Here is a 23,065-nt window from a genome sequence, read left to right as displayed (position 1 = left end):
CTGACTTCAGACTCAGTGCCCTTTCCACTTTCCCATGAAGCCTCCCCAAATTAACAATGGTATTTTCAAGGATAGGATTATTCATCCCATAAGTACTGGAAGTATCAGTGATATCTTCAGAAGAGGGAATTCTCAAGTGGAAACTCCCCTGTCCACACAGATCTAATCCATGTATGACTGAGGAACACAGGGTGCAGAGCTCAAAGGAGAATCACCCACCCAGCCCCAGTTGTGCAAAGGAGTGAACAGAAGTCTAGAAAGTTGGTGCATCTAGAGGAATGTAGGTGGCATTCTGCTAGAGCTGCCAGAAGCACATGGAAGTTACTTGTCCAGGGTCACTTCTCAGGATCACAGCTCCACATTCTAATTTCTAGATAAGAAAACTGAGGCCCAATTAAGTGGAGTTGCTTTGTCCAATCCGATATCTTCAACACGGGGGATTCCCATGTGGAATCCCCTTCCATTACACAGGTAAGAAGGGTCATAGGCAGACTTTAAATATAGGTTCTCAGACTCCACAGTCGGTAATTTTTCCATTGTACTGAGTAACTGATAAGTTTCAGATGGAAAGTCTTAACCCAAGGCTTCCAGACTTCAAGTCTGGCCTTATACATGAAGTCTGTGATTACATCAGTGCCCAGTGTGGTGAATCCTTCTCTAACTACCCTGTGACTTGGAGTCTTAGAGTGACCTGAGGCCCGAAGAGTTGAAGGGATTTGTTCAGAATCCCACAGCTATTCCATATGAGCGGCAGGCCCCTGTCCATGTCTTCCTGACTCCAAAACCACCCTCGACACTACCTGGCCCACTACCACATGTTTCCTTTCTCCTAGCTATTCATTGCCAGTTGAATTCTACACTCCTCCACTAACATGCTGTCATGGAAGTGACCCTGGGACCTTCAATCCCATGCCAACAGAGGGGAAGATCTGCCAGGTCTTCCCATACTAGAAAGCCTTCAGCTACAAGCCTGCCAATAGACCAAGTGCATCTGTTATCCAAAGGGCAACTTCAGTAAGTACATGGAGGTTTAGGAACATCAAAGGACCCAGAGCCTAAAAGGACATTCACTAGCCATTGGTATGCAGCACAGTGGAGTAGAAAGACATCGAACATCACATCACAAAACTTGGGCTCAAATTGGCCCCTCTTTGTCACTTACTACCAGGGGCAAATGGGTGCTGTAGTGGATAGGGTGCCAGACCAGAAGTGAATTCAAATCTCACCTCAGATACTTACTAGCTGTGTGACCCTGAGCAAGTCATTTAACTTGTTTGCCTCTGTTTCCTCATCTGTAAAATGGGCATGATAATAGCAACCTCCTAGACTCATTGGGAGGACCAAAGGACATATTTTTAAATTGGTTAGCACAGAACCTAGCACATAATAGGTACTATATGATGTTAGTTATTACTATTCTTAACTATGTGATTCCTGAGTCCTTGCGCAACTCATTGGAAGACCCAGGGCCTCGATTTTCTCCTCTAAAAATGAGAGTATTCAACCAGATGATCTCTAATGCCCCTTCCTGCTTCAAAGTAACAATCCTATTATGATCGAAGGAAGGCCACTCACTCTTAGTCTTGATCGTTCATGAAGCCCAGTCTAGTGGTTTCGCTTTCAGTAGAAGGAATAAGAACCGGGTCAGTCAATACGTATACATTTGTTAAACAATTACTATGTGCCAGGCCCTGTGCTAAGTGCTGAGAATAAATAGATAGGTAAAAGACAATCCTGCCCTCAAGGAGCTCATAGTCTAAGGGGGAAACGATGGTTAATGGCCTGTCCAAACAAGCTCCATACAGGAAAAAAATGAAAATAACAGAAGGAAGGCTAGACAACAAAAAGGGATCAGGAAAGGCTTCTTGTGCTCACTCCACTAAGCTCAGGAATCACTAGAAATTCTGAGCAAAATTTTAACGTAATTTTATTTAGAAGGTAATACCATTTTAGAATAAAAGCTCATTGAGGGCAGGGAATATTTCATATGACAATAGGAGAGACCTCAGAGGTTATCTAATCCGACCCTCTCATTTGACAAATGGGGAAAGAGGCACAAGAGATGAATGACTTGCCCAAGGCCACAAGGGAGTAAGCATTAGAGCTAGGGTTGGTTTCATGCTCTGGACCTGTGACCAGAGGCACTTTTATTTTTAATTTATATAGCCAGAGCAGAGAATTCTAACTGGCGCATAGTAGGCACTTAATAAAATTCACTTCAATAAGCATTTATCTTTTATCAACTAGTAACCTAGTGGAGAGAGACAGAGACAGAGACAGAGACAGAGAGAGAGAGAGAGAGAGAGACAGAGAGAGAGAGAGAGAGAGAGGGAGAGAGAGACAGAGAGAGAAGAAGGGAGAGGGAGAGAGGGAAGGAGGGAGACAGAGAGAGGGAGAGAGGAAGGGAGAGAGATAGGGAGAGAAAGGGGGGGAGACAGAGAGAGGGGGAAAGAGAGGGAGAGAGACAGAGACAGAGAACTCTAATTCATCAAAATGACGATATTGATGATAGTGTTTTTTTTCCTCTTTGAAGAAAAAAGATTATGGACACAAATCTAAATTCATGAAATAGAATCATTAAATAAAGTAACAATCTCTAGTAACCCAGTTATTAGGTGATGCTTTGCAAATAGTAGACATTGAATAAATATAGGTGGCACTTAAGTTGTTGAACTGCCTAAGACCAAAATAAACCATGTGAGAGTGATTAGTCATATTACAAAAGCATTCCCAAGAATCTTTTAAATTTTGCATGACTGGTGCACATAGAAATTGATTCAGTATATAAAAGGGTGATGTACCCATGATATTTCAGAAGTATGTCTCCAGGCCAAATGAAAGTACAATGACACAGAGATGGTAGGTTTGTTATTTAATGATACCCTGAGTTCTGCTTTTAAAGGGAGCAAGATAGGGCAAGTGGTCAAAAATTTGGAATCTGGAGGCATTTCACAAATATGAGACTTTGGACAAACTACTTTCATGTCTCTTACCCTCAGTTTCATGTCCAGTAAAATAGACATTAGGGCAGCTAGGTGGCACAGAGTGCTGGGTCTGGAGTCCGAGGACTCATCTTCTTGAATTCAAGTCTAGCCTCAGACACTTTCTAGCTGGGTGACCCTGGGCAAGTTACTTAATATTATTTGCCTCAATCTCCTAATCTGTAAATTGATCTGGAGAAGGAAATAGCAAACCACTCCAGTATTTTTGCCAAGAAAAATAGGTCATGAAGAGCTGGACGTAATTGAAAAAGGACACACCAATGAATAGGAATACAAGACTTGTACTAATAAATGTATGATTATTTTGTCAAAATTGCTTTGTAAAATTGAAAAGACTATATTTAGATTCAGTCTGGAATAATGCATAGAGAATGGGTCTCAAGAGTCTGAGAGACCTCAGGTTAAGTCTCACCTATGATAACACTGGGACTCTGTGACCAATGACAAGTAGCTTAACCTCTCAGTTACCAGGCAACTGTCTAAAACTTGACATTTCTCAACAGTTGCATTGATAAAGGAAGGTTCTCCACTGGGAAACCTCTATACCAATGAATTGGTAAAGGAACATTTCTCACTAGGGATTCTCTATGCTACATGTGATTTTCATTTTTTTTAATAAAGAGCATGATGTAAATGTTAGCTCTGAGCTAGGGAAGAGAGATCTGTTTATATATAACTCAACATGAATTGTTACAATTTTTAAAAAGAAATCCTCCCCCAAATGCCATCCTTTTTAGTAAAGGAATTGTGAAATATTTCTTTTGAAAAGAGTGCAGAGAAATTGCCAACCTGTACCAGTTGAGGGAAATCCCTCATCAGGAAATCCCAGGTGTGGTCCCTCTGTCCCTTAAAAGAGGAATAGGGCATGACATTAATAGGGTGGTAAAAAGTTAGGCAGGCCCACAAAAGAACAACTTTCAAATTGTCAGCTGAATATCCCTGACAGGCAGAACTGCGGGAAATGACAGTAAGTGGCTTTCTTTGTCCCATCCGCTGCTTGGCACAGTCTGTGCATCCTTAGGCTGATGGGGCTAATGAGGCATCATTATTAAAACTTCCTTCCAGCGAGGTGCCCTCTCTCTGGGCCAATGCCAAGGCACTCTCATGGTACATTAGTCAACAGTTGGTGATTTTCAGGCCATGTCAAGAACCTTCTACAACACTGTCTATGAAAAATGAAAATAAAAAGCAACAAAGCTGCTGTCTCCAAGTACTAGAGATGAGGCCAGATCTTCATTCTGGAAGGACACACAGAAAGAAGAGGCATCCATCTCAACACTGACTAGAATAAAAACTTGAAGACCACCAATCCAGCTTTTGGGACTATACCTCAAAAGTGAGGTTTCTTAAGACTGAGGCTGGGAAATATGTTTTTCTTTAATATATTGAATACTAGATTTCAAAAGGCAGCTAGCTGGTGCAGGGGATAGAGTGCTGGGCCTAGAATCAGGAAAACCTGAGTTCAAATCTGGCCTCAGATATTTATTAACTGTGGGATCCTATACAAGTCTCTTAAACTGTCTCAGTTACCCTAACTGTAAAATATAGATTATAATAGCACCTACCTACCAGTGCTGTTGTGAGAATCAAATGAGATAATATTTATAAAAATGCCTGGCACATAGTAGACAGTTGTTAAATATTTGTTCCCTTCTACTCTTTTAAGATACTTAGTTTCCTTTGTAATCTCAAGTATGTCATTTTATGCATTTAAGAACATTATTCTGGACAGAAGTAAATAAGCATCCCAGACTTCCAAAGTGGTCCATGACACAACAAAATTTAAAACCTCTCCCCTGAGACTTTACTTATTGATACACAATCATAGACACTTCCAATTTGTTGAAACACATTGCTATTCTCTGGTCCTTGACAGAGAAGCATCAATGATATATTGAGAAAGTGTTGTACAGGGAGTCATGAAGATGCATATGATTCTATCTGTCACTATCTGTGTGACCTTAAGCAACATGCTTAACCTTTCTGAGCCTCAGTTTCCTCATCGGTAAAATGGTGGACTGATTGTTAATGCTGGTAGTAATGCTTCCCTAGGTTGTGAGACTCAAATGACGAAAGCAAATGTTAAAGCATACTGTAAAAACCAATTATTGTTGTTCTTATAATTTATTGTTGCTGTTACAATTGCTGACAAAGAGTTGTGTTGAAGGGCACCATAGTACAGGACATAAGGACAGGGAGTTGACTTTGAAATCCTGCAGATCTGGGTTCACATCTTTCCTCTAATATATACTTATGTGATCCTGGGCAAGTCATTTAACTTCAGGATTCTAGGTTTCTTTCTATGACTCCAACTTGAAAAATTGTAATTGATCAGTACTGTAACTTATCTGTACTGGCAGGGGGAGTTTTCCCATATTGAAGCTCCCTATGCCTAAAACATCACAAGTCTGGAACAAAAAAAAACATTTTTAAAAACTTATGCTATTTACAATTTGAATTTTAAAAGTGCTTTGATTGTGAAGGATTTCAAATGTGAACTTCCCTTATGTTATAGAAAGATCCACTGTTTCATTAGTCTCAATAAAAACTTTCCCTTTTCAGACATAATTTAGAAAGAGCATTGGTTAGAATTGGAAAGAAGTCGGGGAAGGAAAACCAGGATGGATCATGGATCATAGTTTGTGAGCTGGAAGGGGTTATAGAGGCCATCAAGTCCTCTTTTTACAGATGAGGAAATTGAGACCTGAAGGGGAGACATCTAAGATAATATAGAAAATGTGATTAAGGCAAGACTGGAACCCAGGTCTTTCTGCCTCCAACTTTAATATTCTAATCATTATATTACTGTACCTTTGATGATGACTCTAAAGTATATGTCATATGATCATCACTTAAAGAAACTAGGTATATTTGGCCTAGATAAGAGAAGGTTCTGAAGACATGATGGCTGTTTTCAATTATCTGAAAGTGTATCATTAAAAAGAGAGAGTAGGTCTACTCTTTCTGGATCTAAAAGGAAGAACCAGAAAGCATGTGAAACTGTCAAGATGAAAATTTAGGCCCAATGAAAGAGGAGAATTCTGGACTCTAAGAGCTATCCCAAAGGGGAATGGTTGCCTCCAAAGGAAGCAGGTTCATTCTCATTAGAGTTCTTCAAGCAAAGACTGGATGCCCACTTGTATCAAGTGTATTTTTAAAAGGGTTGTTTTTCTAGGTATATTGAATGAGACTTCAGTGCACGCACCTTTTTACTCTACAATGCTCTGATCCCTTGTTGCTTTGATTATTATATTTTCATAGAAAATAATACCCACAAAAATCCATACTACCTTGTTGACTTTCACACCATCCTTCGGCGTTTGCTTTGTTGCCAAATTATAACCAATCATCTGTTGAGCCAGCTGTCCCACAACTTTTGGACTAAGAGAAGAAAAAAAATATATTAAACAAAGAGCTGGGGTTTTCTCATTTCAACAGTACAGAGCTACATTTCTCCCCTCCTCAAGATCTCACTCTGTATGAGAAGGAATAAAAACATAAAAAGCATCCTTTCCCCTCAGAAAGTTTAAAAATCTTATTGGGACAAGAAAACGAATGTGTATGAAATTCAGGATTCCAGCAAGGGAATGCCATGAGGAAGGATGTATGGGCTTGCTATGGATTAGCTGAAGAAGGATCAAATAGACTGAGGAAATATGGGAAAGGTATTGTTTCAGGCAGGGAAGTAGAAGACACAGGAGTATAGAGAAAGCAAGAGGCTTGCCGAGGACTGTGAGAAGGCTGAGGTTGCTGGAAGAGAGTAAAGAGTATATTGGGATTCAGGATGACTTAGACCTGAATAGGGAGAGTAGGTCAGATTCTATAGCCCCTGATTCCCTTTGTCAGAAGAAGGGAGGGCAGGATTTGATAATCAATGGAGAGTCATTTGGGGTTCTTGAATAGGGGTATAGCTATTAATGTGATGAAGGGGACATTTGGGGAAATGTGAAAGCAGAGGATGTAAGCCATACCAGGAGAGCCATTTCCATAGAAGGTCATGCCTCCTCTCCCTACACAACAATCTGTACTCCATCATAGCCACCCATGTCAGCTCCATCCTATCTACCAAGAGAGAACGTGTGTAATATAGTTAGGTTCTTCCTTGGTTAGCATGGTGATCCCATATATTCATAGATTTAGAGCCTCAAGACTTTAAAGATGATCAGGTTCAACTCCCTCATTTTACAGATGGGGAAACTGAGAGCCAGAGAGGAGGAAGTTGCCCAAGGCCACAGGGGATTCCAAACACATGGCTTTTGGAAAACTAATGTAAGAAGAGATATATTATGTATGTCCTTCCCAAACCATAGTTCCTGTTGCTGGGTTCCCCTTTCCGTGTCCTCTTCCTCTTTACCCATTCCCTAGACAAATGACATTTCTGAATAATAGACAAAGACATAAAATCCCAAACTTACTCTTTGGTTAAATGGACTCCTCCTTTTAATCCACTATTGAAAGTTCCTTTTCCTCTCCCTCCAGCTAATATCTGAGCCTTTAAGACAATTTCTTTTGCATCTGTTAAAAAAAAAGTGGATTTAGGGTAAGAAAAAAAATCCATGGGGAGAAAAGCAATTGTAAATAACTTCCAAAAGTGCCTAGTAAAATCTGTCAAACCAGCTTTCAAAATAAAGGTACTAGAGAGCTTCACAGACATCTCTTTGTCTAAGAGGTCCGCCCACAAGCAACAGTCAAACACTTTTAATGTGTTTATCAATGTCAATCTCAAGCAAGGGAAGAAAACATTGGCCTGCCCTTTGCATTCTGAAAAAGAAAAGGTCTGCAGAGATCTGACATCTCAGAATATTTTAGAGAATTACCGGGAGAAACACAGAGAGAGAGACAGAGAGAGAGAGACAGAGACAGAGAGAGAGAGAGAGAGACAGAGAGAGAGAGAGAGAGAGAGAGAGAGAGAGAGAGAGAGAGAGAGAGAGAGAGAGAGAGAGAGAGAGAGACAGAGACAGAGAGAGAGACAGAGAGAGAGAGACAGAGAGACAGAGAGACAGAGAGAGACAGAGAGACAGAGACAGAGAGACAGAGAGAGACAGAGTCAGAGATAGAGACAGAGAGAGAGAGACAGAGACAGAGACAGAGAGACACAGAGAGACAGAGAGAGACAGACAGAGAGACAGAGACAGAGACAGATACAGAGAGACAGAGACAGAGAGAGAATAGAGACAGAGACAGAGAGACAGAGACAGATACAGAGAGACAGAGACACAAAGAGAGAGACAAAGAGACAGACAGAGACAGAGACAGTGAGAGAATAGAGAGAGGAGAGAGAGACAGAGAGAAAATAGAGAGAGGAGAGAGAGAAAGAGAATAGAGAGAGGGAGAGAGAGACAGACAGACAGAGAGAGAGAGAGAGAGAGAGAGAGAGAGAGAGAGAGAGAGAGAGAGAGAGAGTATGCGTCTTGTGGGGAGGAAACTGGTAGATGAGGAAACATTGTTGTACAAACTGGAGACAAGAAGCTTAGGGGTCATCTGTTTCAAATCCTGGAACTGAGAAAGAAAAGGGACCTTGGTAATAATTGAGTCTGAACTCACTTTACAGATAGGGATAATAAGGTCTATTGAGGGGAAGTGATTTCTAGGTTGAACAGGCAGTACAGTCGTGATTTGAACCCAAATTCTAGGACTCCAAATATTATATTGTCTCTTCTCTACCATTTCCTAGGGCAGTGAAGTGACTCAGGGAATAGAGGGCTGGGCCTAGTCAGGAAGACTTAGCTTCCTGAGTTAAATTATGCCTTCAGACACCAGCTGTGTGACCCTGGATAGATTACTTAACCCTGTTTACCTCAGTTTCATCATCTGTAAAATAAGCAAGAAGAAAATGGCAAACTACTCCAGTATCTTTGCTGAGAAAACCCCAAATGGGGTCACAGAGTTGTGCATGACTGAAAAATAACTGAAGTCATTCCCTACATATGCAGATGGTTGAACCAAAAGGACTAAATTAAAATTAAAATAAGGAATATTTAATGTGAATGTTAAAAAATTGATTCATAGGATAGCAAACCAATTAATATGGATATGGGAACTAGTCTCCCAGAGTGTTGTACCAGACCCCTTAGGGCATCTGGTGCAACTAGCCCATTTCATAGAGGATGAAATTGTGGCCAAGAGAGGTTGCAAGTTGACTAAATTACATCAGTAATAAGTGTCAGAGCTGGAGTTTGAACCCAAGTCCTCTGATTCCAAATTCAGCGTTCCTCCAGCCATACTGGACTGCTGAGAGCTCATGGGGAGAAGGAAGAAATGTTAAGGAGATAAGCATAGGGAGAGGGGCCAAACTGGTAAAAGAAATGACTGCATTGGTGATAATTACTAATAAAAATGCAAATGAGCATGGATAAGATTTTAGATGGAGAGTGGGAAAGGATCTCAGAAGCCATCTGGATTAGGTGTCCTTTTTTTTTACATACAAGAGAACTTTAACTTTGGCCAGACATTTTACATATATATTCTAATTTGAGCTTCACAACAATTCTGGGAGGTTTTATAAACCTTGTAGGTTTTATAATCTAAATTTTATAGATGAGGATAGTATATATGTGGGATAATATATATAGTGGATAGAGTACTGGGCTGGGGAACAGGAAGACTCCTTTTCATGAATTCAAATCTGGTTTCAGACGTTTAGTAGCTAGATGACCCTGGGCAAGTCACTTAACCCTGTTTGCCTCAGTTTCCTTAGCTATAAAATGAGCTGGAGAAGGTAATGGTAACCCTCTCCATTATCTTTGCGAAGAAAACCCCAAATGAATTCACAAAGAGTCAGAAATGACTGAACAACAGCATAATGTATGTGTGTGCATATGTGTGAATATATATTTATTATACATATGTGTGTATATGTACACACATACATATACATACTTCCCTTTTTTATTCTTCCTTTTGGTCCCAATGTCATTATCTTTTAAATAAAAAGGGTTACATATTTATTTTATGTGTGTGTATGTGGGTGTATCTGTTAAATAGAGTTATAACTACTAGAGATCCTTGCAGCCCCCAACTGATGATTCTCTTATCTTATAGAGACAGATATAAATATGGCTATTTAGAAAAGAAAACAAAAAGCAAACCTAAAGCCAGCAGGAAAGGTTTACAGTGAAAAAATGGTAAAGGTGCTGAGCAAAAAAAATTTAAGAGATAGAGGTGAGGGGAGAGTATTTGGTGGTTGTATAACTAGAATTAAATTATTTACAATTAGATTAGAATTGAATTAGAATTAGATATTAGAATTAAATATTTAGGCTGCTACACTCTTTCACTAGCATTAGTTCAGTTGTTCATTTTTAATACAATCATCAAGTGAGAGGAAATATCAACTGCTTGTTTATCCACACTAGTTCAAGATAAGCTATGTTTCAAAGTTAAAAAAAAAAAAGTTGCTGTCCAAATGCTGAATTTTCTTGGAGCTATTCATCCGGAATTTGATTTTCCTACCCTTGTTCCATCACAAATGATACTGTTACCACTCCAAGCTCTATAGCAGCAAAACCTCAACACCACAAGGAATACACTGACAGAATGCTTAATTTGTTGTTGTTAATTGACATGTGCACCCTTATTAAATTAGGCTTAGTTACTAACCAAGAAGACAAGGAAACAGTCATGTTCTTAATGAAGTGCTGTCACTCAGGTCCCCATTTTAGTACCAGCCACAGAACTTTAAACCACTTCATCTACAGACAACACAAGCTGGGGATGATCAAGGGGGGTGTGGACTGTATTTGGCAACAACAGCAAGGATAAAGAATGCAAGCAGTCACATCAATACCAATATATTTTCACAAATGCACTCAAGTAAGTGGGCTAAAAGTGAGCATAACTATGGAAAGTTGGGCCTGGAGCACTAATCAATACAGAGGAGTTCAGTTACACATAGCAAAGCAGGCTTTTCTCACCCTAGAGAAAACCAACATGAAGTAATTTAATTCGGTAGCTATTTACCCAAGCTCTTGAAAATTAAGTAAACCAGCCAAATCTTATTTCACAGTAAGTAGGCCTGATCAGTCATCATTTACCAAGTTGATGCACTGCCTAATGTTCCCATTTCTATTATATAAAAGATCTGATTTTTCCAAAAACTCACAAAAATTTCGGTTGTGTTTTTATGTTATCTTCTGCCTAAATTCCCAAAATAAATTAAGGAAGAATATCTAATGTAAGAAATGCAATTTTTGTCTGAATACGTAAAGTGATTAACTGTGCACTAAGGATAATAGATTTTTGTTTTGTTTCCTCCTACAAAACAAACAAAAACAAAACAAAACACACACACTTTGATAGACTTTGCATGGAAATATATTAAACTTTTATCCTAACAACAAAGTTAGAAAGGGATTATTTTTTTGCATCTATTCAACTTATTTAATATGAAGAAAAGTAAGAACAATCAGAGTCATATTTGGTAAACTTGGTAGATTTTTAGATGCTCAAATAGCCTTTTTTTAAGTCATAATATTTACAACCACACACAACTCCATCAATAAAAGAAAAGGAAGGAAACTGTCCATTCCATAGATTTGCTATTCTATAATTTTCAGAAACTTGAAAAGAACTTGAGTTTTATGTTCATTTCTTCCTGTTCACCACAATAACAATAGCAATTATTATAATAATGTGACCATTCAACTTGTTCCCCCCAAATCCCCAAATAATTCAATGGTGAACGAGAAATCCCTCTGGTAGTGTATAAATTCTAATAATTTAAATTCATTACCAATGACATAGTACAAGTAGGACAAATGGGAAATACTTTATTTTTAAATTAGTAAACTTTGTACAACTGGTTCCTTTCAGTTCTAATACATTCGTGCATGTGACAAACTAAAAAGACTGATGCAAAGTTATCTTCAAGATATATCAGAGTTGAGCAATCTACCAACAAAGATGAGCTTCAAATACATTTGGAAGAAGGCTAATGGGGGGAAAATGAATAAAATAAGTACTTGGAATTGTTTTTTTTTCTTTTTTAAATTGTAAATGGACCATAAATATAAATTTAAAATATTTATTTAAAAAAAACACTGAGCAGACTTACTATTTTCAACTATGGTAGTATTCAGAATACAAAATAGTGTTATTGGGGGTAAGGAAGATATGGATTCAATTCTCACTTCAGACATATTGTCTATGTGACCCTGAGTAAATCTTTTTTTTTCTATTAGAGTCCCTAGTAACTCTCTAAGACCAAGATTTGCATAACAAATATAGATCCATATTGGTAGAGGGGAATTTCCTCATTAGGATTTCCCTATACTAGTGAAATCATATCTGGCTAAAATTTTTAAATTCTATGTCTTTCAACCATAGGAACACCCATTTTCTTACTAGATATAGCAAAGGTCTACTTGACTACTTATCACCAAGCACATTATTTGAAATGAGACAGCCAGTCTAATTGAACATAAATGAAAATCAAACATTTACACAGATTGCCAAAAGAGAAAGAAATATATGTTCCTTTCCTTTCCCCCTTTCTAGTCTTCAGAAGATCTTCTTGTGAAAGTGGTGATTTGCATTTTCTAACCTAGAAAACATTCTGTCTTTTCATTTACCTATTTCTACTATTCAAAATTAAAGCCCTTTTCAGCATTAAAAACAAAACAAACAAATAAAAACCAACTTTCCCAAGATATGAAAAGAGAAATTCCTTTTAAAATAACTATTGGCAATATAACATGCTGGGGAGTCTAGCTATTAAGAGAAACCCAGGAATTATATATGAACACAATTAGAAAACACTTTTCACACAAGGTCAGATCTAAACAATTAAAAAATATCAATTGCTCATGGATAGGCTGAGCCAATAAAAACTGATGACTATTCTACCTAAATCAATTTACTTATTTGGTGCCATATCAAACTACCAAAAATTATTTTATCAAGCTAGAAAAAAAAATCATAACTAAATTTATCTGGAGGGACAAAGGGTGAAGAATATCAAGGGAATAACTGAAAACAAATGTGAAGAAAGGTGTCTTAGCCCCTCCAGATCCAGACTGTATTTTAAAGCAGTAATCATCAAAACTATCTGGTACTTGCTAAGAAATAGAGTGGTGGATAAGTGCAATAGAATAGATACACAAAACTCATTAGTGAGTGCCATAATAATCTTGTGTTTGATAAACCTAAAGCCCCCAGTTTTTTGGACAAGAACTCACTATTTGACAAAAACTTCTAGGAAAGCTAGAAAGCAGAAACCAGGTTTAGACCAACATCTTATATCATATACCAAGATTAGGTCAAAATGGGTACATGATTTAAACATAAAAGGTGGTATCATAAGCAAATTAGTAGAACAAGGAATTATTTGCCTGTGAGATCTATGGAGAAGGGAAGAATTTATGATGAAAGAAGAGATAGAGAGTAATACTGGATGCAAAATGAACAATTTTGATCATCTTAAAATAAAAAGGTTTTGTACAAACAAACAATGCCACCAAAATTGAAAAAAAAAAGTAGAAATCTGGGAAATAATTTTTGCATGCTATCTCTGAAAAAGGAGTAATTTCTCAAATATATAGAGAAATGAGGAAAATTTATAAGAACGCAAGTCATTCCTCAATTGATAAATGGTTAACTGATATGAACAAGCAATTTTCAGACAAAGAAATTAAAGCTATCTGTAGTCATGTTAAAATGCTCTAAATCATTACTGATTAGAGAAATGTAAATTAAAGCAACTCTGAGGTACCACTTCACACCTATAATAAGATAGGCTAATATGACAGAAAGGGAAAGTAATAAATGTTGGCAAGCATGGGGGGAAACTGGGACATTAATATTTTGGTTGAGTTGTGAATTGATCCAACCATTCTGGAAAATAATTTGGAACTATACCAAAAGGGGTATAGAACTATGCATACCCTTTGACCCCAAAATACACTACTAAATCTGTACCTCAAAAAGATAAAAAAGGGGGAAGAAACCTAGCTGTAAAAATAAATAATAATAATAATAATAGCAGCTTCTTTGTACTGGCAAAGAATTGGAAATTGAGGAGATACCCATCAATTGGGGAAAGAATGAATAAGTTATGGCTTATGATTTTAATGGAATATTACTGTGCTATAAGAAATGATGAGCAGGATGACTTCAGAAAAAACATGGAAACACTTACATGAATTGATGCGAAGTGAAATGAGCAGAACCAGGAAAACATTGCATATAGTACCAACAATACTATACAATGATCAACTGGACTACCTTATTGTAATTATCAGCAACATATTGACCCAAGGCAATTCCAAAGGACTTATGAGGAAAAATGTTATCCTCCTCCAGAGAAAGAACTGATGGAGTTTAAATGCAAATTGAAGCATACCCTTTTTCACTTTCTGTATTTTCCAAGTATTTTTTCCCTTTGGATTTGTGTCTTTTTCATAACATAACTGATATGGTAATATGTTTTGCATGATTGTACATATATAGCATACTTCAAATTGCATACTGCCTCAGGGAGGGGTAGGTAAGGGAGAGAGAGAAAAAATTTGGAACTTAAAAAAAAAGAAGTTAAAATTATCTTTACATGGAACTAGAGAAGTAATAAAATATTATGTTTTAAAACTATCAAATTTTGTTTCTTGAGGTTATAACACTGAAGGTAAAGTCAGGAAGATGAGTTCAAGTCTTTCCTCAAACTTATGTTTAGTGAGACACTGGGTAAGATACTTAACTTCTATGAACTTTCTGTAAAATGGAGATAACATCTCATCTGTCTGAGCAGTATTGTCTCATAAAGCACAGAGGAGTCCAATGCAAAATTAGTTTCAAGGAAGACTTGTTGGATATCTCACTAAGCAAAGCCATCCCAACAGCATCTGAGAATGACAACAGAAAAAAGATAGCAAACTGAAGAAAAAAGTAAAAGATCTGCAAAAAAAATGTTATTAAAAATCAAACTTTTCTTCATAAAGGATAGTGGAAGCATGCTAACTTGAACCCTGACAGCACAGTCCCTGAAGTGCTCATCGAGGAATTATAAATAGTACCACGGAGAACAAAAATGGTAAAAGCAGCCAGACTGGATCAAACAGAGAAGATACTTGTTGGAAGGTGATGCAGACTTGGCATACCACTGCCTCCAAAGAGCTAAATATGAAGATTACAGAGGTCAAAGTAAAGATGCATGCTGGGTATAGGCAGGCTGTAAAACATAAGTGATGAGGAAATCTGAAGAACATGAATAAAGGATATCATCAAAGAACTCATGGTAGAAAGAGACAGAGTGTTCCCCAGGTACTGTTGAATTGTTCTAAGAATATGGAGAAGTTTCCAGAATCTTAGTGGGACCCCCTCATAGAGAACTTTTGGGAAAACACAGATGAGAATCACCCAAGATGGGCAAATATGGATCAGTTGTCATCTGCTTATTAGAGGGAACTTCCAAATTGATGAGGACACAGAACCATTTCGAATACTTGAATAAAATGCAGATAATGACAACTGTACAGCTGAACTTAGTGTTAATGCAAGGTGCAGATGAGCACCTTGAAACCTATGAAAAGTGTTAAATCACTTTCAAATTTAAATAAGAATTATTCCTGTTGTTACTTCAAAAGTCACTGTTGATAAGCTCTGAAGGTCATTATCTGAACTCCCACCATAGTCCCCAGAACTTGGTAAATTTAATCTTCCTCATTCAGGAATCAGGTGAACCCCTGGGGGTCAGGCGGATTCTCTAATGCCATCAACTTGAACTTCCATTTGCATATGATCCTCCTCCCTTCTTTGTGCACCACTGTTAGCTGCCAGTCTCTGTCCCAGGTCCATTTAACCAATTAACATTAAGTCAACCAGGGAACAAGCATTTATTCATTGACTACTGTGTGGTAGACACCATACTTTCAATTAATTTTTACACCAGGATATTTATTTAAAGATATACTAAGAACAGAAGTACAAACATTGTGCCCCAGCACCTTGGGAGGGGAAACACTTTCCCCCTTCACCTTCTTTCTTTCTCCACTTCCCCTCTCTTCCTCTATTACTCTCCTCTACATCTCTCCCTCTGTTATAGACATACACACACACACATACATACATACATACACACACACAGAGATCTGGTCATTCAGAATAGTCAAGTCTCATTTAAGGAGAAGAACCTATTAGGAAGAAAGGGTTTATTGTATATTGAGTTTATTGTATATACATAGTTTATTGAGAGGAAAACTGTTAGATGAGGGATCAGCTTTTAATTTCCAACTAACATGTCCATTCATTCAAAGAAAAGTATTTCTACATTAAGACGTTAGTTTCTGACAATAGGGTGCTGGTTCCCCAATTTAACTCAGTGTCAGCAAGATTCAGATATTGGCATGTGTCCTGCACTGAACACACCTATCTTTTCATATGAGCAATTTCTCTTTTGCTCTCCATACAAGTTCCTGTATTAAAATCAGATAAATCATCTTTTTTATAACACTATACTCTTGAATATATTGTATATTTATTACTAAATTATAAGCCTCATTAAAATCTATAATGATAAATTAGCCACTCTCTTGATTCTGTCACTGATGTTATTAATTGCTTTCATAACCATTACTACACCCTTCGATGGTGATAAAATTTTTAAAGCTAGATAAAATCATTTTGGCCAAGGCTCAGACAAGGTTCACTTCTAAAATCTTATAAAGAAATGGAACAACAGACACCCATTTCATGTATTTCATATTTTTCAATTCATTTCATATTGATGATGTCTGAATCAAATTAAAAAGTATCTCTTCCTACAAAAAAACAACAAAAAACAGCTTCATGGCATAACAAATGACTTCTTTTTGCATAGATTAAGGAGACGTGGATTCAAACCCATATTTCAGTACATACTACCTACAAGACAACTGGAATGCTCTGAGCCTTATTTTCTCAATTTTAAAATGGGGATAATAATCCAACGAAGGTAAGATCTTTTATATTTAATTCAATTCAACAAATATTTATTGAGTTTTCCTATGTGCCAAGGGCTTGGATATGAACATATAAATAAAAGAGTCCTTCCATGTAAAGAACTTATAGTCTATTGAGGGAAGGCAACATGTATACAGACAATCATATTACATATAGGATACATGCATATATGTGCATGTATATGTGTATATATAAACATGTATATATAGTATACCTATTTGTATAGACATATGTATGTAGAAATATACAGTGTTATGTGTGCATATTTTATACACACACATATATATTTAATGTTACAGAGTAAATTCAAAATAATTTCAATTGATGGGGCACTTGCAACTGGAGAATTCAGAAAAAAGCATTTTGTAGGAGGTGACACCTGAGCTTTGCTCTGAAGTAGTCTAGGGATGCCATGGGGCAGGGGAAGTCAAAAGTCTGGATGGAGGACAGAGATTTTTTGCAGCTTTATCTCTGTACACCCCCCCCCATCTAGCAGAGTGCCATACACAATTGAAGTATATGTGTATACATATGTATATCTACATATGTGTGTATGTGTATAAAGTGTGTATATACATGCATGCATACATACACACATATATTTGTGTATATATTATACATATACATATAAATGTGCATCAGATATATTTAATATATGTGTACTACCATGCTATTTATCTCACAGGGTCATTTTAAGGAACAAGTCTTGCCAACCTTAAAGCATGGGGGTGGTGGCAGAAAGGCAAAGTTTCTGGATTACCTTATTCATGCTTGTAGAGATAATTAGAATTGGCCTAAATGATCTCTTAGTTCCATCCAATTCTAAAATCTATGGTTCCATGAATTTTAATATTATTGCATCTCAACAACCCGTTTCAAGTTTTCTTTGCAAATAAGCAGTCTTCAAATGAGAATTGCAATTCTGCATCAGAAATTGATGCTGACATTTCCTATTCTCTCTCTTTTTTTTTTACATTATAAGAAGTCTTTAGGGAGGAACATTAATAGATTATAAAACTTCTGAAAACGTTTTGATATTTAAAAAAATAAATTTAACCGACATCTCCCTGAGAAAATTGGAGAGCTACTTAATGAAGAACAAAAAAATGTGCTGCTTTCTGTAGGGTTCTATTTGGGGGAATGGGATAAAAATAGGGAAGTAGTTATTCCTTTTTCCGTTTTAAAATGCAATTTAATACTAAAGTCATCTGAGCAGGCTCACCAAGTTACAGGAAATCCTACTGATTACCAGACTTGGAATTTGCAGTTATCAAAATTTTAAGGTCTTGATAATCCTTGATAAGGAGTCTTCCACATCTCTTCCCTAGTGCTGTATTAGGTCCAGTTCTTGTCCCAGGCCTGTCCTTCTCTGATACTTACAAAGGCAGATTAGTACTTACTGCAGAAATCCAGAGAAGAGAAGAAGGGTGAAGACATATTCACTTGTCTAAATTATTCTTTGTCTCAAAAAAAAATACCTTCTTGGGACCTACGTGATTATTATTGATAAACTAAATAGTTTATATATTTTTCCATTTGAGGGGAACTGTGGAACATAGCTGCAATGAAAAATACCATGACTGCATATGAAAAACTAGCAAAGCTTCAAAATGGAAAAGGGCTAGGAAAGTTTGATTTTTTTTTATTTTCTAATGAACACGAATCCAATTTTTAGTTGGATTTGAGTTTGATTATTGTTAAGCTACCTTGGATTTATATCATCCTTATAATCATCTAAGGTATTTTTCAAAGGATCTTAAAATGAGAAGTTTGGATGGGAAAATGCACAAATAAAGTCCTTGATCCAAACTGATAAGAAAATTATAGTGATAAAGGTAAAATCCTGTACTTGGGTTCAAGAAATCAAATTCACAAGCACACTATGGGGGATATAGGGCTAGGAAAGATAGGGTATTAGTGAATGAATGAGTTAATGTAAGAACAAGTAAATGAAAAAAAATTTGTTAGACACTGTGAGCAAGTCACCAGTGCTAGTAAATAAATTCAAAAAATTGAAAAAGACAGATAAGCAACACAAAGACATCTTGAAGTTCACATTCTAAGGGAGGGGGCGAAATATAGGTGGTTTCTACACCATGTCATAAAGGTAATAGATACAAGATCCTTAGGGTACAATGGGAAAGCAGTTTTTTTTTTTAATTTTCATTTTTACTGATAAAATTGGATCTATTTCTGGTGTTGGAACATTCCACAATGCTAAGGAATTGTGTGGCAAGAATTCTTTTCCCAGATGAGTAGCTGTGGCTGCTGAAGAGGTGGGGGGGCAGCACTTCCTGAGGCCCTTGACAGATTCCATTTTGATAAGGGCTCTTGACAGTTTCTGAGGCAGGTTGAAAGCAGGGTTGATGGTCTGAGTGACGTTAGCTCTTCCTGGGGTTCTTGTCTTACCTAACTGGTCAGTGGTAGTTGATCAGTTGTTGTTTTTGGTGAGAGAGGGAATGTGGAGGCCCCTTCTCCACAAGAGTTGCTGCTTTGGTGTTATGAAGATGGGAATTTAAGATCTTTCCTGCCCCTAGATCCTTTGATAGGCTTAAGTGTACCTGGAGCTTTTTGCTGGAGGCTTGGTTTTCAGGAATGCCCATGCCTTGGTGCTCTGTGATTGGGCAGTAGGTCAAGAGGGTTGTGACATTCTCTGAGTCAGGAGAAGGCTATATATACCGTGATGTGAGGCTTTCTTTTGGGGCTCACTTTGAGAAGTGTTGTGTGATTTGACCAGATGAAACTCTGTGCAGCCATCAAGCCCCTGGCTTTGAAAACCCAGATGTTGATGCTTCCCTCTCTGGTAACTGTGACTAGGTATGGATGTAATGGTCAGACAGTTGGAGGCCTGTCTGCTGAAATGTTTCTCTGTCTTCTTGTAACTTCTGCTTGTAACCTGTCTGTATACTCTGAAGTTTGGGGTGATGACTTTTTTCCCTGAACTAGGTAAATGAAATACTTGATTGTTTAAAGCAAGATTGTTAACCCATTTTGAATTGCTTTCCTTTAGAAAAGCTGAACTAGGAACCTGAATTGGCAGCCACCCTGGGAACGCGGGGGTGTTTGCTGCTACATCTGCCTAATAGAGGCAGGCTGGAAAAAAGGACTGATGGTCTGAGGAGCACTGGTACTCTACAATCTCACTGTGCTTTTGGGGGAAGCAGAGTCGTACAAAGGAAAGAACTCTTGATATACTGATATAGAGTTAGAGGACCTGGGTTCAAACTTCCTATTTACTCACCATGAACTACTAGTAATTAACTTCTTTTTTTCCCCTCAGGCTTGGTTTTTTTCATCTGTAAAATGAGGAACCTGGACTGCAAGAGATTCCCTTCTACCCCAACTCACAAATCCTTTGATCTCATCGACCACATGACATGGACCCCAAAGTTCAAGAAATCTTAGTCTATGAGCAGAAGTATACAAGAATATCCAGGGGATGTTCTTCTATATGAGGAAGGGGACCACTTTTCTGTACAGACCTGGAACACTCTGGTTAGTTCCAGGTGAAAGAGAACAACCGAAAACACGAGTTATTCAAAAGAGAGCCATAAAAAGCAATGCTGCCAGAAGTACTTATAGGAATTTTTAATCAAAATAAAAGCCCATAGTGGGCAGTTGTATGAAATGGGGAAGGCACGTGCTTATGATGACCTCCAACTATTTTCAAAGCCGTCACATAGAAGTCACCCAAGGTTTACACTACTTCTCCTTGAAGCCAAGGACCAATCGGTAAAATCTAGAATCAGGTAGAAGTTGACTAAATTTAAGGAAATACATCCTAACTATCAGAGTTTTCCAAAAGCTGAATGGGCTGCCTTAACACATAGCAAGTTCCTTGTCTTTAGAAGTCAAGAAGGACAGTTACCTCCAGTTCGGGGCTATTATGTAAAGGATTCAGTTTTCACATGAAGGTTGAAACAGGTGACCTATGAGGTTCCTTCCAGCTCTGAGTCTATGATCATATGAAAAGAACTAAACTTTCATTGCATTTGTGCAATTGATTATTTGGCATGCTGCTCATTTCTCTGTCAACATTTGTTCAACTTTCTAAATTTCTTTTTTCACTGAGAAATTGTTCTACTATCCCATTGAATGAATTCATTTAACAGGTAAATAGTTCAGAGTTCTAAACTAGCAATCATTCATGCATATGCAGGCCTGCTGTATCTGGGCAGGGGAGGGGGATATTTAGATCTTCTAAGAGCTCTAATCCATCAAGTCGATGACCCTGTCTTTAAGGATGACACCCACAGATTTTGCTATCACTGAAAGACACATTTTTAATCTTTTCTTTCTGGACATCTGTCTCTTTGCTCAGAGTATTTCACTGTCTATGGCTCACTGGGATGGACTTGGTGCTAAAGGAGTGTTTATCTTGCTTGCCAGGATGGTGCCTTCATGGCAAAAAAGAGATTTCAGAAGACAACCCCTCCCCTCCTCACTCCCATACAGAGGTGAGGCATCCACAGGTATGAATAATTGCACATACGTTATCCAATTTTTCAATGTTTTATTAGATTTCTGGTTTCTTTCTCTTATTCCTCTTTTGCTTTTAAAAAAAATTCCTCATTAGGAATGGCTAGGTGGCTTAGTGATTTGAGCGTCGGCTCTGGAGTCAGGAGGACCTGAGTTAAAATCCAGCCTCCTTAGGCACTTAATACTTAATAGCCATGTGACCTTGGGCAAGTCACTTAACCCTAATTGCCCTCCAAAAAGCAAAAAAAAAAATTCCTCATTGCCTGGAATTGCTCTCTGGGAGAGGGAAAAAAGAGGTATAAAAGGGGAGATTTTGATCATTTAAAATAAAAGATATCAATGCAACTTTGTTTTAAAAATCATTGGTAATCATTTAAAGAGAATTTGGGAGAAGATAGTCTGCTGCTATAAAGGAATCAAGAAGGCTAAGGCACATCCTAACTCACAAAGGTAACAGGACAAAGGATGCTTGAGAACACTTGTCCTCAAATGAGCACATCTACAAGGTTTCCATGTAATTTATTATATCTCTTTCAAACTGCCTGAATTTAAAATGACTGTCTTGTGCTTTTATAGCTCTTCCTGATCCATTCATTGTTTTTGAAATCTAAGTCTGTCACTGGAATTTTAAACACAGGATGGGGGGCTTTTAATGATCTGCTGTAGAAGCAAACGTTGGAGTTTCTGAAAACTAGAATGACCATAACATTGAGTTGATTTTTGAAGTGGTATGTGGGTCACAGAACAGGATGTTTAGGCTTTTCCCTTTCTTCAGAGAGAAGCAACTGGAGAGAGAGCTGACTTTGGAGGCAGGAAGATCTGTGTTCAAATTGCACCTCTGACTAACTGTGTGACCCTGAGCAAGTCATTCAACCTCATATAATTTTTGGTAGCTTTCTAGGACTATGAGTTACAGAGAATATGTAGACATGCATTGGGGAGGGGGTGTCTCCTCCCCAGGGAGTTCCTCATACTAGTAAAATATCAGGATCAGTCCCTAAACCCTATTTCTTATTTCTCCATTTTAGTTATACCATTCACCAGTTTTGTTATATATCATTAATTTTTCCCCTAATGGTTCTAATATAACTGATTATTCAATGTAACTAGGACATAAGTTATAAGGAAATATATGGGAAGCAGGGACAATTTAAATATCCAAAGAAGTTAGCATTGGTCTCAAAGTGAGCCCTTCTATCATCAGCAAACATCCAAATCCTCTAATTCTGAAGCCCAGCTACATGCTTTCATTAAGAACCTGCTCTAGACCAACCCTCAGCATCAACAAGATGTCCACCTGTTTTTTTGGACTGCTTTCAAAACCACATCCTTCCTGATTAGCTCCACAACACTGGAGCTAGCTGGGAAAACCTCCTTTTGGACCACTGCTGCATCTTTCTGGAATGCTTTACTGAGCTGCAGAGTTGTTGGGGGAAAAAACTGGGCCAAGGATTGCAAATAAGAAATTGGAGAATTAACAACATGTTACATATTTTGCTTTTGGAAGGAAGCTGGATATAGAGGAAAGAAGGAAAAAAGTCACCTTGACACGATCCAAAGCTGCGACATGTAAATCACTACTTCAGGGAGGCACAAACCGGCCTCCATATGTAATAAAAGAAAAAGAACATTTACAGCCATTTTTATGCCGTTGT

The 23,065-nt window shown here is 37.7% G+C and overlaps 1 protein-coding gene across 2 annotated transcripts in view; it reads right to left on the bottom strand.

The window, feature by feature from the left end:
- The window catches only part of SUCLG2 (succinate-CoA ligase GDP-forming subunit beta), a 332,626-nt gene that overhangs the window by 179,885 nt on the left and 129,676 nt on the right, over nucleotides 1–23,065 (bottom strand). For both annotated transcript variants that reach the window (XM_069084157.1, XM_069084158.1), the window contains exons 3-4: nucleotides 7,418–7,517; nucleotides 6,293–6,383 (exon numbers count right to left, since the gene is read on the bottom strand). In XM_069084157.1, the coding sequence (XP_068940258.1) occupies nucleotides 6,293–6,383; nucleotides 7,418–7,517 (191 nt within the window). The remainder of the gene's footprint in view (nucleotides 1–6,292; nucleotides 6,384–7,417; nucleotides 7,518–23,065) is intronic.

This window comes from Petaurus breviceps, unplaced genomic scaffold (genome assembly GCF_028583685.1).
Source record: "Petaurus breviceps papuanus isolate PSGF00001 unplaced genomic scaffold, PetGlider_PUasm1.0 174, whole genome shotgun sequence".
Lineage (NCBI taxonomy): Eukaryota > Metazoa > Chordata > Mammalia > Diprotodontia > Petauridae > Petaurus > Petaurus breviceps.
This window is presented reverse-complemented; position numbering and strand designations above follow the sequence as displayed.